The following is a 15385-nucleotide window of genomic DNA, read 5'->3' on the forward strand; positions in this document are numbered from 1 at the left end:
TTGTCCCTGAATACTGACAAATCCTCTAGGGGTACACGAGGTGTTTTCAAAAAGTAAGGTGGCTTCATATTTTTATGAAAAAATATTTATTTATTCATCAATATTCATGTTGTCCCCTTCAGATAAAATACACTCATGCCAACACTTCCTCTAATCCTCAAAGCACTTGTCATAAGCACTTTTTGGTACAGCTTTGAGTACCTCCAGCAATGCAGTTTTCATTTCCTAAATCACTGAAAATCTTTATCCTTTCATAGGTCTCTTCAGTTTGGGGAACACAAAAAGTCGCAGGGGGGCCCAATCCGGTGAATATGGTGGCTGAGGCACGATTGTTGTGTTGTTTTTGGCCAAAAAAATCTCTCCCACGCAACAACGAATGAGCAGGTGCACTGTCGTGATGCAAAAGCCACGAATTGTATTTCCGTAATACCAGACTTTTTTGTGTATTGCTTCTTGCAAACGGTACATAACATCAAGGTAATACTCCTTATTGAACGTACAACCTTGAGGCAAAAATTCATGATGCACCAGGTCACAGTAATTTAAAAAAAAAATAGTAAGCAAAATTTTGACATTTGATTGAACTAGGCATGCTTTTTTGGTCTTGGCTCTTGGGGATGCTTCCATTGGGACGATTGGGCTTTGGTTTCGACGTCATAACCATAAACCCATGTTTCGTCACCAGTTATGACCCTTTTGAGCAAATCTGGATCATCATTGATGTCGCTCAAGAGTTCCTGAGTGATGCTCATGTGATGGTGCTTCTGATCAAGATTGCGAAGTTTTGGAACAGACTTCACTGACACACATCTCATACCCAAAACATCTGAAAAATTGTATGACATGAGCTGACCAATATGCCAACATTCTCACCAACTTCTCTTACAGAAATTTGATGATTTTCCAAACCAATTTTCTTCACAGCTTCCACATTATCACCTGTTGTTGATGTGCTGTAGCATCCAGAGCGAAGTTCATCATTGGCACCTTCTTGGCCATCTTGGAAGAGCTTGTACCACTTGTAAACATTTTTTATTTTTACTTTGAGCAGACTCACCGTATGCCACTGTCAACATTTCAAGTGTTTTAGAGCACTTGATTCCATTTTTCACACAAAATTTGATGCAAATTCCTTATGCCATTTTTTATAATTAAAAAAAAAAATCGCCGAGCGCACTAAAACACGTGTATCCTTTCTACCTGTCGTAAACAAATGACATATGCTGTACACTTGAAACTTTGAAGATATGTTTGGGACAAGTGTACCAACATAAGAAAAAAAAAGTTCGATAATCAAATGTACGTTACCCCCCCAAATTTGAAAAGTCACCTTACTTTTTGAACAGCCCTTGTTACTACAATGCCAGTCAATTTTACAGTAACATTTTTAAGGTACAGCTTTTTCCTTTATATTCCACAATTGCTTATAAATAACTCCAAATGATGACTAGCTGAATCATATTCCAAGACAACATGTTCTACAGTTGCTTCCAAACACTGAGTTTTAAGAGTGAAGCTTCAACAACATTAGGTTAAATGTACTTTTCATACCATAGATTCATAGTGAGGAGGTTCTCAAGAATGTAGGACATGAAAGAAAGCAAGAAAACAATACATATTTACACAGATAAAGAAAATATACTGATGTATCTTCCAGAGATCCCAAGTGAAATGGTTCTCATGGATGTGGAATAAGTAAAAGAAAAAACTTGAATATCTCATCATTTATAAGGTAAGAAGGGAAGGAGGAGTGACAGCAAGAAAAAGTGTTGTAGAAGTTTAAAACTAGGTGTAAAGTTAGTTGCAACTAACTAAATGCTGTCTGCTGTCATTCTCAAATACTGGATGAAAATAGTCTCCTTTTTCACCTCCACCCCTCTATGAGGTAGTGGATCTTGCTCCCACAGTGCTTCTTTCCAGAGAGCAAATGATATGTTTACAAAGGTTGGATGAAATTAATCCAGTGGTTTAGGAGGAGATGTGGAACATACATCCACTTTTGTAATACAGATGGACATGTCTTGTCAGCTGGCACTAGGAGTTCTTGTATTGGCAATGAGTAAGGCAACACCAGTCTTAAATAATATTAATTGCAATATTTTTAATTTGCAAGTATGCATTTAATTATCTGTCATACTAAAATTAAAATAACTTTTCTAAATACAGATACAGCTACACGAACATTCAGTATCGCTGTATCGATAAAGTAGATTACAATCTCGAAGGTGGAGGAGTAGAACACAGGTGAGAGGAAATGGGCTCAAAAAGTAAGTTACACTTGATTATTCCAACGCAAAAATTTTATTGATTACAGCAGTACAACAAAATATATTGTCACTAAAACATTGTTTTTTGCAATAAATTTACTCCTCATATATTGCAGTCTTTTAAGTGCTTGACAACATGAATCTACTCGAAATGCAAGGCCACTGGAGGAGCATCATTTGCATCTGAAGGTAAATTATCAACCTCAGGAACATTACTGCACTGACAGGTGCATACTTGCACTGTTAAAGTGCAACATGCTGCTGCATATATCAGTGAGAGCTCTGTGGAAAAACATTATATTGCACCTATAATGCATTTTGCCTGTCAAAAGATGTTTCGCACTATCATGAAGTTGAACAATGAATCTTCTCAACTTATAACCAACACCTGGTTTCAAAGCTCTGCCCAAAAACAACATCAACATCTACACACTGTAAACCACAGTGAAGTGCTTAGCACAGGGTACATCCCATTTTATCAAGTATTATGTTTTTTTTTCCATCCCATTCATGTATCAAGAGCAGGAAGAATGATTGTGTACATATCTCCTTGCGTGCTGTAATTAATTGAATCTTGTCCTCACAATCGCCATGAAACTGTGTAGGGGTTCTTGGAATAGTTTATGTCTGTCTTCAAAGGTCTGGCAATTAGGTTTCTTCAGCATCTCTGTGGCACTCTCCCATGGGTCAAAAAAATCTGTGACCATTCGTGCTGCACTTCTCTGTACACACTCGATAGCCTGTAAGTCCTATATGATATGGATCCCACACTCTTGAGCAATATTCTAGGATGGGTTGCAAGAGTTATTTGTAAACAATCTACTTTGTACACTGATTACATTTCTCCACTATTCTACCAATAAACTGAAGTCTGCCCACAACTGAGCCTACAAGCTCATTCCATTTCATATCACTACAAAGTTTTACACCCAGGTAGTTGTATGAGTTAAATGATTCCAACTGGGACTCACTAATATTATAGTCATAGGAAACTACATCATCTTGTTTAGTAAAGTGCACAATTTTACATTTCTGAAAATTTAAAGCAAGTTGCCAATTTTGCACAACTTTGAAATCTTATGAAGATCTGATTGAATATTTATGCAGCTTCTTTCAGACAGTACTTCATTATAGATAACTGCATAAAATCTAAGGTTGCTATTAACATTGCCTGCAAGGTCATTAATATACAACATGAACAGCAGGGGACTCAACACTTCCCTCCTGGGGCACACCAAGTTGCCTCTAAATCTGCCAATAACTCACCATTCAAGACAACTTGTCTAGCAATAAGAATCTGCACATTAATTGTATCTCTTGCCATAACTCTCAAATAGAAATACAATAATAAAGTTCTCTATGTATTGTGCAATTCTGTCAATTTCTAACTCAAGCTCAGGGTGTATCCCCCTTATTTCATCTAAAGGTGCATTTACAACCAATGCTTCGTTATTCATCTGAATGTGAAACGGATTTTGGCCACATGCATCATACAGTGTCTCATACTTTAGTTACATGGGATGTTTCCAACTGATGCTCAGCTCTTGTCTCCATTCTGTAATAGAATCCTTATTCTGAGAACACTGGTTTCCCTCTTGAAGGTCAGGATATTAAATGTGTTCTGCACATGAACCACTGTTGCTCCACAGTTGTCATATATTTAGGCGACAAGTGTAACTTACTTTTTGAATTCTCCTTGCAACTGAAACAGAAATGTTACCCATTTCATAAATGTGAATTCAAGGGTAATCAATACATTATTACTAAGTAAATGATATTTCTTATTACGAGGGGCGTTCGGAAATGATTTACAACAGCAGCTTTTTGTATCTCATTTATTAATGAGCAAGTGTCAACGTACATGGGATCTCTAAATACACTCCCAATGACAACACACTGTTGCCACCTTTCTTGCAACTTCATTATTGCATCACAGAACCACTGTTTTGGGGTATTATGCACCCACTGGTGGACAGCTGCCTGCAATTCTTTGTTGCTGCTGATACACTTACCTGATAGCACATCCTTCACATTACTGAATAAAGCATAATCTGTTGGAGTGACACTCAGTGAATATGGTAGGTGTAGCACAGCAATGAATCCCAGCGATTTTGACATTGTAGTTGTGGCATTGTGCTAAAGGGCATTCCTTTCACAAATGACTCTGTTGCCTTTGCTGAATCCTACATCTAAATCACGTAAGGGTGTCACAGTACAACCTGCTGTTGACACAACCTCAATGTTCCTGCAGACTGTGGTTTTTTGAAGACGATTTACACTCTTACTTGCCGTTTCCCTTCTACTAGCAAACTCAGCAATCCAGTTGTAAACCGTCTCTTAGCAGGTACTTCTTGACCACATGCCACCATTAAATGTTTACAAATATTTGTTGTTTTTCACTACTTCCTTCCACAAAAACCGTACGGCTCATCTTTGTCCATGATAGTCAACTTCCATCTTGTTCATAGCTTTTTCTATTCAACAACAAACAAGTGCTGTTCTTTCACTATACACAGTGTTCACAACTGCCATCTAGTGTCTGTGTTGTGTACCTACTAGAATTAGTTCATTGTCTTACAAGAGGATGTATCTATAGTTTCAGTGTTATTTGTAAAAGACAAATGTAAATCATTTCCAAACGCCTTTGGTGACAAGTGTGGCTACAATCGTTTTTGTTGGGCAAGAAGACCATTTTTTTCCATGTTTAATGTTAATAGTTGGGATCACCTGCACGAATATAACTTAATGCATCTACTCTCAAACAAAGTAATTATGTGTATCGCATAGAACACAACTATTTTTTCCAACTATATTTAGAACTGGGCAAAAGCAATATCATAAGCTCATATATCATATATGAACAGTAATTAATCACATTTCCAAGATTTTGCCGGACAAAAATCTGTGTTTTTAGTTATTCTAAATAAATGATTTACAATTTTTTCAGTCATTATCAATTTATGTTCTGCAATTTCTTCTCCACAACTGAACCAAATTACAGACATTCATGATGACACCCACTGCACATATTTCTTATTCTAAAATATCTAATCCGAAAATCGATAACCATATTATTTTCTGTGAACCAATGCCCATCAAAGTTCATTCAATTTTTTTATATTTTTATTCTGTATATGAGATTTAATATAATCACATTTAGTGTAGGATAATAAGTTACATAACTCCGACTTCAACTATGGAGAAAAAATAATATTCGCACAATTATTTTTTCCAACATGTTCACAATCAGTGTGTATCAAACCCCCACCATAGAGGCTACAAAACGAATAATGTATCCACTCTTACAAATTAGCCAACAGTCAATAACATTTTACAACAATTTCTTCTATTTTGAAAGAACTATTATCATAGCTAAGAATGAATCAAATTTTACAGCAATAACATTTTTTTTACATTTTAAGAGAATCATTGTTATATCCCTTTTTTAATGTCAAGAAACATTCAGTCACTACTTAAATACAGTTGCAGCTCAGGCCTGTAAGTCGAAGTAGGCATACACTGATGAGCCAAAACATTATAACCACTGCTCTCTACGGGATTGAATGCGGCTTGGTGGCTTTATGTGCATGCGATGTGGTAAGGAATGTAGTTAACAGAAGCAACAGTGGAAACGTTCTGATGATGATACAGCCCTTAAATGGGGAAATCCAATTACGTAAGTGACTTCGGCAAAGGCTAGATCACTATGGCCCAGCACCTGGGAATGAGTTGTCTTTGGAACAACAAAGCTGGTCGGTTACTGCTGTAAGCATCTGTGGAAAGTGGCTGAAGGATGGTGAAACCATGAGCAGTTGGCAAGATATTGGATGTCCACATCTCACTACATTACGTAGAGGCTGGAGGATTGCTGCATTGTCAAGCAGAATTGGTGGCAGTTTGTGGTAGATCTAATGACAGAGAAGAATGCTGGTGCAGCCACAAGTGTTTTGGAGCACACTGTCCAGGACACACTGTTGAACATGGGGCTCCACAGCAGGCAACCCACACAGGTTCCTATGTTAACCCAATATCGACAGGACCATTGAGACTGGACTGAGGATCAATGCAATTGTGTCATCTGATCAGATGAATCACGCCTCATGTTACACCAGCTTTACGGTTGTGTCTGGTTAGCCCATCATTTTGGTCAGTTTGTTTGTTTATTTGTTTAATTGACTGATGTTTCTTTAGGGTGGAAGACAGCTGAGGTCATAAGTGCCCACGTCATAGCTTAAAATGGTCAATTACTGAATCAATTTGAAGTTGATAATATAATCAGCATAATCGACTGGAGCAGAGGAATAGCAATGATCACGTCCCCTCTGAGGAGGTTGCTCAAATGGTTGACAAATATCCTATTCCATATTACCACGATGAATAAAAAGTAAAATGTGATCTACAGTTTGTGCTGTATCTGCTAAAATATCTGATACTTCAAATGGCAAACGTACATTAATATAAACAGTTCTAAAAATGGCACTGGATCAGAAAATGGCATACTGTCAATGGGCATACTGTCAATGGTTGGTTGCAGTAAACACAGAATGCTATGGGTTCGCCACTTAACAAATGACTGTGAATGAAATGACAGTACCCAATACACAGCCCAGCTGAAAGTATCTCCTCACGATGAGAGGGGCAACAGGAAGTTGTCCAAGCTGTTGGGAAGTGTTTAATTTCCTCAAGTTTGTTCCCATATATTTATGCTGGAGTGACAATTTTACTAGGTGCAGCAACACAGAGATCATCTGAAGTGACAAAACAACTCAAAGTCCTAGGTAATTGAACTGCAGCCTTGGCAGCTTCATTTCCTGATGCTCTGATGTGACCAGGGACCAACATGGACATCACAGTGCCTACATCATCAGAGAGCAAGTGGAGGCATACTTAGATTTTGTGTACTAAGGGATGGTATGTGCATAGCACACAGAGGCTCTGGAGGGCACTAAGTGAATCTGAACATAATACACAATCGAGAAGTGTGTTATCGGATGTACTGGGTGGCTTGATGGAGGGCAAAAAGCTCTGCAGTAAAAAAACGAGCTCTGGTCCAGAAGCTGGTATCTAAAATGTTTGTTGCCAATGACAAGGGCGCAACTGACACCACAGTTGGTCTTGCAGCCATTACCGTAGATGAAGGTGCTGTCTCGAAGTTGAATGCAAAGTTTGAGAACCTTACAGTGGTAGGTCAAATCTAGAGTAATGTCCTTGGGAAGCGAACTAAGGCCAACATGAATGGAGTTTTCTGCGCAAAGCCAAGGTGGTGAAAGTCTCTCATCCATCGGGAACACGGCAAGTAATGTAAGGTTGAGACTCCAAAGCAGTATACAAAAGCAAACTCTGGGAGGCAACAAAGAAGTTGCACTAATCCCATATTGGTGTTCACGAGAGTCATAAAAAAGGATGCATGGGATGGATGGTTGGACATGGAGGACAGACAGCATGCAATTCTGCTGATGAGAACATCACATCATTATGAGAGAGGTAATCTGGCAGCATCTACATAGAGATTCATAACTGGGCTACTGTAGAAAGCTCCAGAAGCCAAACATATACCTCAATGGTGGATTGTATAGATGCAGATGAGTAAACGAGACACCTATAGACCATTTTTGATTGGACACGGGAGTTCATTCTGGTGAATGCTCTAAATATGCACCACGCGTTGGATGGCACAAGTTGGTGGTGGCAATAGCATGGTATCGGGGACATTCACCTGGGTTCCCATTATATTTGTGATAGTAATTGAAGGCACCATGACAGCTATGAACAACATGAAAATTATTGTACAACACCTGGATTGCTTTGTGCTTGACATCTTCCCCAGCACCAGTGGCGTCTTCCAGCAAGATAACTGTCCATGTCACAAGGCCAGAATGATAGTACAGTCATCATTTTTTTCTATTTTCCACAGTTCCTTAGTTGGTTCAAAATTCGTGGAGGTATTTTCCATCCAAGCAAATAATTTAAGACAGTTTGTTTATTGCCATACACATTTTGTTTCTTTTATTTGTGAAGCATTTTCAGTGGCCAGTAATACATGCTTCTTTTTATACATATAATAAACTTATTATGTGGTGGTTGCAATATGTTACTATGTTACATTCTGTTTTTTAGGCTGGAATCAACTTTTGTAGCATAAATTTTGTGATGCAACAATATCTTTCAGTATTACTTGTGATTTCCAGCACTGTTAGCCCATGTGCATGGTCCTGGAAATATGTTCATGAGTCTCCATGCTCCAGTTGGCCAATTTCCGACATTCTTCCCATACCAGTAAACAATGCTTTCCTTTATGATAACTGTATCAATGTGTTTTTTTGTGGTTGATGAATATGTTTGTCGATGTTCCTGATATTGGGGATCCCACTGGAAGACCACCTGCTTGTAAGTAAAATTCCTTTTCAAACTGGAAGTAATTTTGGGATGTGATTGCTTAGACGGTTTTAGTTATTTCATTAATATTGTCTTCAGGTAGTTTGTTGTATGTCAGTAAGTTTTCTTCGATTTGTTTTACTCTGTCTGCAAAGAGTGCTGAGGTGTACATGTTCTCTCTGTCAAAGGAGACGAGTGATCCCGTTTGTGGGTTGTGTAAGTCTTTTACTTGTGTTTTTCACTGTTCTGCTGATCTTCATTTCACAATGTGGCATTATGATTTTGTCTATTTGTTTTTCCATGTGGTATGATGGTTTGTTCATGAAATTAATAACAGGTCTCAACAGAATAGGGGGTTTGTGGACCTTGGGTTGGCTTTTGACTGTTGGTGCTTTTGGGTTCTTCTGTGTGATGTTTTTGTTAAGCTGTGAGTATGTGTTCGATCCAGAATATAACCATAATAAATAATTAATGAATCTTCTTCCCCCCCCCCCCTCCCTCTCTCTCTCTCTCTCACACACACATTCACACTCACACACACGTTAAACATGACAGTTGGCAACACTACACATCAAAAACACACTTGTGATGTATGCAATGTGTTGAATCAAATGCGGGTGAAAGAACATCAGAAATTGGCCAACTGGAGCATGGAGACTCATGACCACATCTCCAATAAGACACACATGGGCTAAAACACAACAAAATGAAACATAGTAACATACTGTAACTACCACATAATAGATTTATTATATGTCTAAAAAGAAACATGTATTACTGGCCACTGAAAATGCTTCACAAATAAAAGCAGCAAAATGCATATGGCAATAAACAGACTGCCTTCAATTATTTGCACAGATGGAAAATAGCTCCATGGATATTACAGTGGTTTGAGGAGCATTATAGTAAATTCACATGGATTCCCTTACACTAAAGCAGATGGATCAACTGGAACTAGAAAACACTATAAAGTGCTTGGTGAACACGTAATTTACGTGAACTGCGTGACTTGTGTGTTGTCATCTGGTCCATATACCTCTGAAAATGTACCAATTGCTTGTGAAATCAATGGAACATGAAATCGCTGCTGTACTGTGTTCCAAAGCATTTCTGAGAAAATTTGGAGAATGTTGCAGATAAATTCCCTGACCGTGCTATTGTAATAAGTAGTGGCTTTAGTTTGGCACCCTTAGAATGAGAGAGTCGTCTGGTTAAAACTGGTGCCAGATATAGGGATTCATGCAATATCATTCTGAAGATTTTTATGGAAAAATACTTCATCCAGTTACAGAACCAACTCATGTCCTTGACCTCCTAGTAACTAACAGACTCAAAACTTTCAAACCACTTAATGAGCTGAGAGTCCATGACCACAGACCAGCTATAGCATTAATGACTACAGAGGCAACAAGGAATGTTAAAGAAGGTAGAAAAGGTTTTGTTTAGCAAGAACAATAGGAAACAAACTGCAGTCAACCTCAATCAATCACCTCTGAGGACAAAAATGTAGCATATAAATGGATATAATTTGAAAGCATAGTACATTACACCTTAAAAATGTAAGTGCCGAGCACGGTTCTGAAGGACAGGCAGACCCACCATAGTTCAATGGCCACGTCAGAAAGCTGACACAGAATTTCGGCAACTGTTTGCAACCTGTTTACTGAAAGGTATGATCATTTCCATCACTCAAAGAACCATTTAAATGTAGCCCCCTGAAAATGCATGTGACCTGCACCCTATACGTCAGCCTCCTGCCCTCATCAGGAGCGCAGTCAGAGTGAAATGGTGGCACATTACCAGTACCACTGGTCACTGCAAGCGCTGGCAACTGAGCCAACTCCGTAAGTCAGCTGTGCTCCTGGCAGCAGCAGTAGGCTGCTGGTAGCAGTACCACTTACAGGTTTCCGGAGGGGGTGGATACATAAATGAAATCACTCAAGCTCAGAGGCTGAGTGAAAAATATTCACATAATAGACATAACAATCAGTCGGCTGTCTCTCATTAAGTGAAACATCTTGAACCTGGACAGTGAGTGAGACATAGATGTATAGCTGATGTGGTCATAAATAATAGTTTCATTCTACTGAAAAAACTGATGGAACGAAACCAGACAGTTGTCCCATCACTCCTCACAATGAAGCGGATGGCGACAGAGACAACTGCTGTACTGAATTCGGTCTTCCAAAACTGTTTCACTGCATGTGATCATAATATAGTTCAATCATACAGAAAAGCTGAAATGGCACACACTGAGGTAAGTCACCATAGAATAGAAAATCAACTAAAATTGCTCTGCTGTGACCGGATCCAGCGAGATAAATAGGATTACTGAAAATCCCAATTCAACCACCTCCAAAAACACTGTGTACTACACAGGAAAAAACCAATGCCATACTAAAATCACTCACAAATGAATTAGAAAAAGAAACATCAAACACTAGATTGCACCACCATATCCTCTAACATGCCCTCTGCAAACGCAATCCATTTCACAAACAACATGCCTCTAGGATGTCACACAACACAACATAGTTACATCACATGTCACGGCAGATGGGTGACCCCCTGTAAGATTCTAAATGAATTATGTTAAATAATTTGCTGCTCTATTAGCAGCAATATCTTGGATGTCATTACAGCAACGAAGAGTATCGAGCAGTTAAGGCAATCCTATTTTCAAAAAACAGGTTGTCAGATGCACATAATTAGGGGTACACTTTGGTGGCATGAATCTGTTGTAGAATTAATGAAAACATTTCATACTAGTATATTGTGACTTTATTGGTGAACAAAAGGCTACTCTACAGAAATCAACATGCATTCAACAAACAGAGATATTGTGAACTTTGACTCAAATTGCTTGTTCACAAGATCTAAAGAGGTCAGATGTGTTCCTTGACTTTCATAGGGCATCTGAACATTTCTACAGTACCTGCTTCCAACTACTGTATGACATTTCGGATGATTCTGGACTGTATGGTAGATAGAACTCAACATGTTGCTAATGTGATTAAATTAATGGATGTAAAAGTATTAGTGATTATCACTGAATTTAACAATAACTGTAAATTAACTATGTGTAATGGTCCACAGAACCTGAAATGCAATATTCACATAAAATTAGCTGTAGGAAAAGCACGTTACACGGTCATAAAACATAATTCATCCATGGAAGATGTGGCAAACAAAACATCTGTTTGACAGATTCTGGAGTACCGCTCATCAGCCTGGAATGCTTACTAGGCTGGATTAATACATGAGATAGGTAAGATCAAACATAGAACAGTGCATTCAGTCAGTTTAGTCAGTTACACACATGCTCAAAAAAAAAAAAAAAAAACTACTGTGGTAGATATTACAGGAGAGAATCATGAAATATAGGCCATTACTCCTTCCTCTCACTTATATCTTGTGAAATGACAACAACGAAAATATAAGAGAAACTGGAGCTCATATGGAGGCTCGTTAACATTGTTCTTCTCACACATTTTTTGCAAATGGAAAGTTAAAGGGAGGGAATGATAAGAAGCACTCTGTCCCACAGATTGCAAAACGGTTTGCAAAGTATGTACATAAAAACATGTTAAATTTAAAGACAGCAAGTATAGGCCTACATGCCTTCTTCGACTGCCAACTGAAGTAAAATTGCTTCTAAGCTGTAATTTCATGGTCTCGAAATTTTTTCAGGAAAAAGGTATCTGGAACACTTCTCGAATTTTAAAATTAAAATCATTAAGACAGTTTTTCAAAGAACTTAATATTATGACTGCTCAGTACTTCATTTGTCATGGTACGCAACATTATGCTGTACCAGTACCTCTTACGGAAAAAAGTGTTAAAATAGTACTTTAAGATATCTAAATGTCAAAAAAGCACCCTGTTGCCCCAACCCCCAGGAAGTCACAGTACCACGGCCTCTCTTTTTACAAATCAAGCACTGTGACCGTTCCTAGCCAATATGTTTATAATAGTCTAATTCATGTTATAGTAGACCCCATTAAGTGTTAATTAAGGCTGTCCACATACATCACCAGAACATGTAGCAGATGATGGGCCATATGTTAATCTGGCTAAAGTTCAGAATAGTTACAAACACATTATCCACACTTCCTCTAATAAAATCTCCCAAAGTGCCTAGTCAGTGTCCAAAAAGGAAGTTCAGAAGACAGTGGGTACATGGATTCAAGTAAAGCTCAAGAATTGCAGGTGTGTTTCATAGGTGCCCTGATATGAATTATTGTCAGTAACATAATGGAATACAGTAAAATTTAATGTGATATCTCCATCCATAGGTAATACAGACAATGGGATACAGCATGCTGAAATATAGTTAATAATAAATTGATACCTGATACAAAATCATTTAATGTAAAAATGTAAAGCTTATGGATTCATGTTTTTTAAGCTTTACTTGGGTAAGGTGCTATTAAAGCACACTTTATTAATATACTTTCTAGATGTCTATTAAGTCTCCATTTTGTAATGAAAATATAGTTACGCATAAATATGGTCAAAGATCAGTCTTGGTCAGCTGCCCAAGTGCAGTGCTGTAGAGACTGGAGAAAAATCAGCATATTAGAGAAATGTAACAGTAGGCCTATTTACGTTGTTTTCTCCTACTTACTGAATACACATTTTAACTTCTGAATTACATGCATGGATTTGTGGCACTGAACAAATATGTAAATAAAATACTGAAGGGCCTCTTTTTATTCATTCGGTCAACTGTGTGTGTGTGTGTGTGTGTGTGTGTGTGTGTGTGTGTGTGTGTGCACTGGAACATTAATTCTATTTAAGTACTGTGATTGAACTACTGTATTCAAAGATTACAATAGGTCTGTTCTATAAAATAACATTAAACATCCACAAGTTTCTCTTTACTGTCTGCCAGTTATGTAGTGAACAGTTTCTTCTCACTTCCACATGAGTGCTTCATAAGGTGAAGCATTTACGTGGATTTGCTGGTTGGTGACTGAAGGCTGTTTCTCCCTAATTGTACTATGGTATAGGCCTAGGGATATTCAAGATGGTCATGGTGGGGATTTGACTGAGTGACTTTGAAACTTCACAATTTTATCTAATAAAATAATGTGTTGCAGCATTTGACAACTGGTAGTTGGAGCAAAATGAAACAGGCATGAAGCAAGTGTGTACAACACTCTTATTATAGCATGTTTTGGCGCACATAAGAATACAACATGAGCCAGGAAATATTTACAGTAACATACATATTAAAGTCTATGGCCGATCCACATACAGTAGTTTACAGCAGGAAACTTTTACATCTTTTGGATAAAATTATTTTCAACCTAGACAGACATTGCAACCACTTAGGAGGTGCACCAGACAATTTTATGCCAGCCTAAAGAAGTAATGACTAATTCGTGGGCTTTGTAATTTTGTAGATGCACTTCGCAACAATGTACAGGGCTAGTACAAAATAACAAAGGCCACAAATTCGTCATTACTTCCTTAGGCCGCCACAGAATTACCTGTTGCACAACGTGTTTCATATTAACCGCAAGTCCTGCTGCCGTTCTGCAGAGATTTTTTTTTTTTTTTCTTTTGCGTCAGTATACATTACAGTCTATCATTAGCAAACAACAATGCACATTTAAAAAAAATCCCTATTGCAAGTCAGATAACCGCATGCCTACTTCAAGGCACATGTTTTGCAAGTGTAACTGTAATTCACGAACCACTGAGGAACGTCGTTACTTACTTTGAACACAGATACGGGATAATCCGGGGGTACCAAGTTAAAACAAGATTCTCGCCTTGAAACCACTTTTCTAAATTCAAACAGCCTGGAACAAAACAAAAGTTTTGATATCTGTCAGGCGCAACAAAATCTAAGGGTAACAACATACTTTCCTTGTTTTTACCTTTTCAGATTTTCTGTATTCCCCCAACCTTTCGTAAAAAATTTTGTCTGTAAAATATTTCGGTAAACACGATCCAAACGACTGCTAGCAGACATATTTACAACACGTAGTTACGTGCACCGATCGCAGCAATATGTCATGTTACAATCGCATTTAACTTTATGATAACAGAACAGATGCTACTGCACAGAACTACAAACAGGCAATTCGAGCAGACGCTAAGCCTGTTGTTCACACCCGAGGCACATCCGGCTCTTAACAATTTCTCGTCAACACGAAGATGTTTTACTTTTTGGTCAATTCTACTTTCCAGCAGTGTAAGAAAGTATCTTCAAGCGACATATTAGTCGTCTATTTTAATGTATTTTCCTGTGTATCAGCCACACATCTTTCAGTGAATCTCCCATTTATCCTTCAGTAACTTGTCGCAAATCGCACATCTTTCTCCACTCACTGTCAACGAATGTCCATTCATTCTACTTAAAGTTCTTTTTTTTTTCCAAGAAGAGCGCTGGCGGGTACTATCGCTAATCAATCATTTCGGAACACTGACTTCCCGGATCTTTCCGCTAATTTAATTATAGCTATCTTATCATTCGTTACGTGGCAAATAGAATAAAACTCCACAGTTCTCAGCAGCTGTAATTTTTCAAAGAACTCCGTACTTTGGAATGAAACTGAAGACGTCTTCAGATTATGAGCAATCACGTTTGCCGTCTACCTTACACATTCCTTTTCATGAATATCTCACTCTACATGAACTGAATTTTCCTTTCTTAGCCATGAAAACACCAATAAACTACGGTAGGAGATTCGTTTAAACTTCACTATTACTCATTCTACTAGTAGTGCGAT

General features: G+C 38.0%; 1 protein-coding gene across 3 annotated transcripts in view; it reads right to left on the minus strand.

Annotated features, from left to right (window-relative positions):
• LOC126413337 (protein ABHD18) overlaps positions 1-15178 on the minus strand; it is a 189263-nt gene extending 174085 nt beyond the window's left edge. The window contains exons 1-2 of one of the 3 annotated variants that reach the window (XR_007575368.1): positions 14531-15178; positions 14368-14452 (exon numbers count right to left, since the gene is read on the minus strand). Coding sequence is in view for 1 of the 3 variants with exons in the window: in XM_050083248.1 (XP_049939205.1) it covers positions 14368-14452; positions 14531-14625 (180 nt within the window). In the remaining 2 variants the exon portion in view is untranslated. The remainder of the gene's footprint in view (positions 1-14367; positions 14453-14530) is intronic. The other 2 variants (XR_007575367.1, XM_050083248.1) reach the window with 2 other exon arrangements.
• Positions 15179-15385: the final 207 nt, after the last annotated feature.

This window comes from Schistocerca serialis, chromosome 7 (assembly GCF_023864345.2).
Source record: "Schistocerca serialis cubense isolate TAMUIC-IGC-003099 chromosome 7, iqSchSeri2.2, whole genome shotgun sequence".
Lineage (NCBI taxonomy): Eukaryota > Metazoa > Arthropoda > Insecta > Orthoptera > Acrididae > Schistocerca > Schistocerca serialis.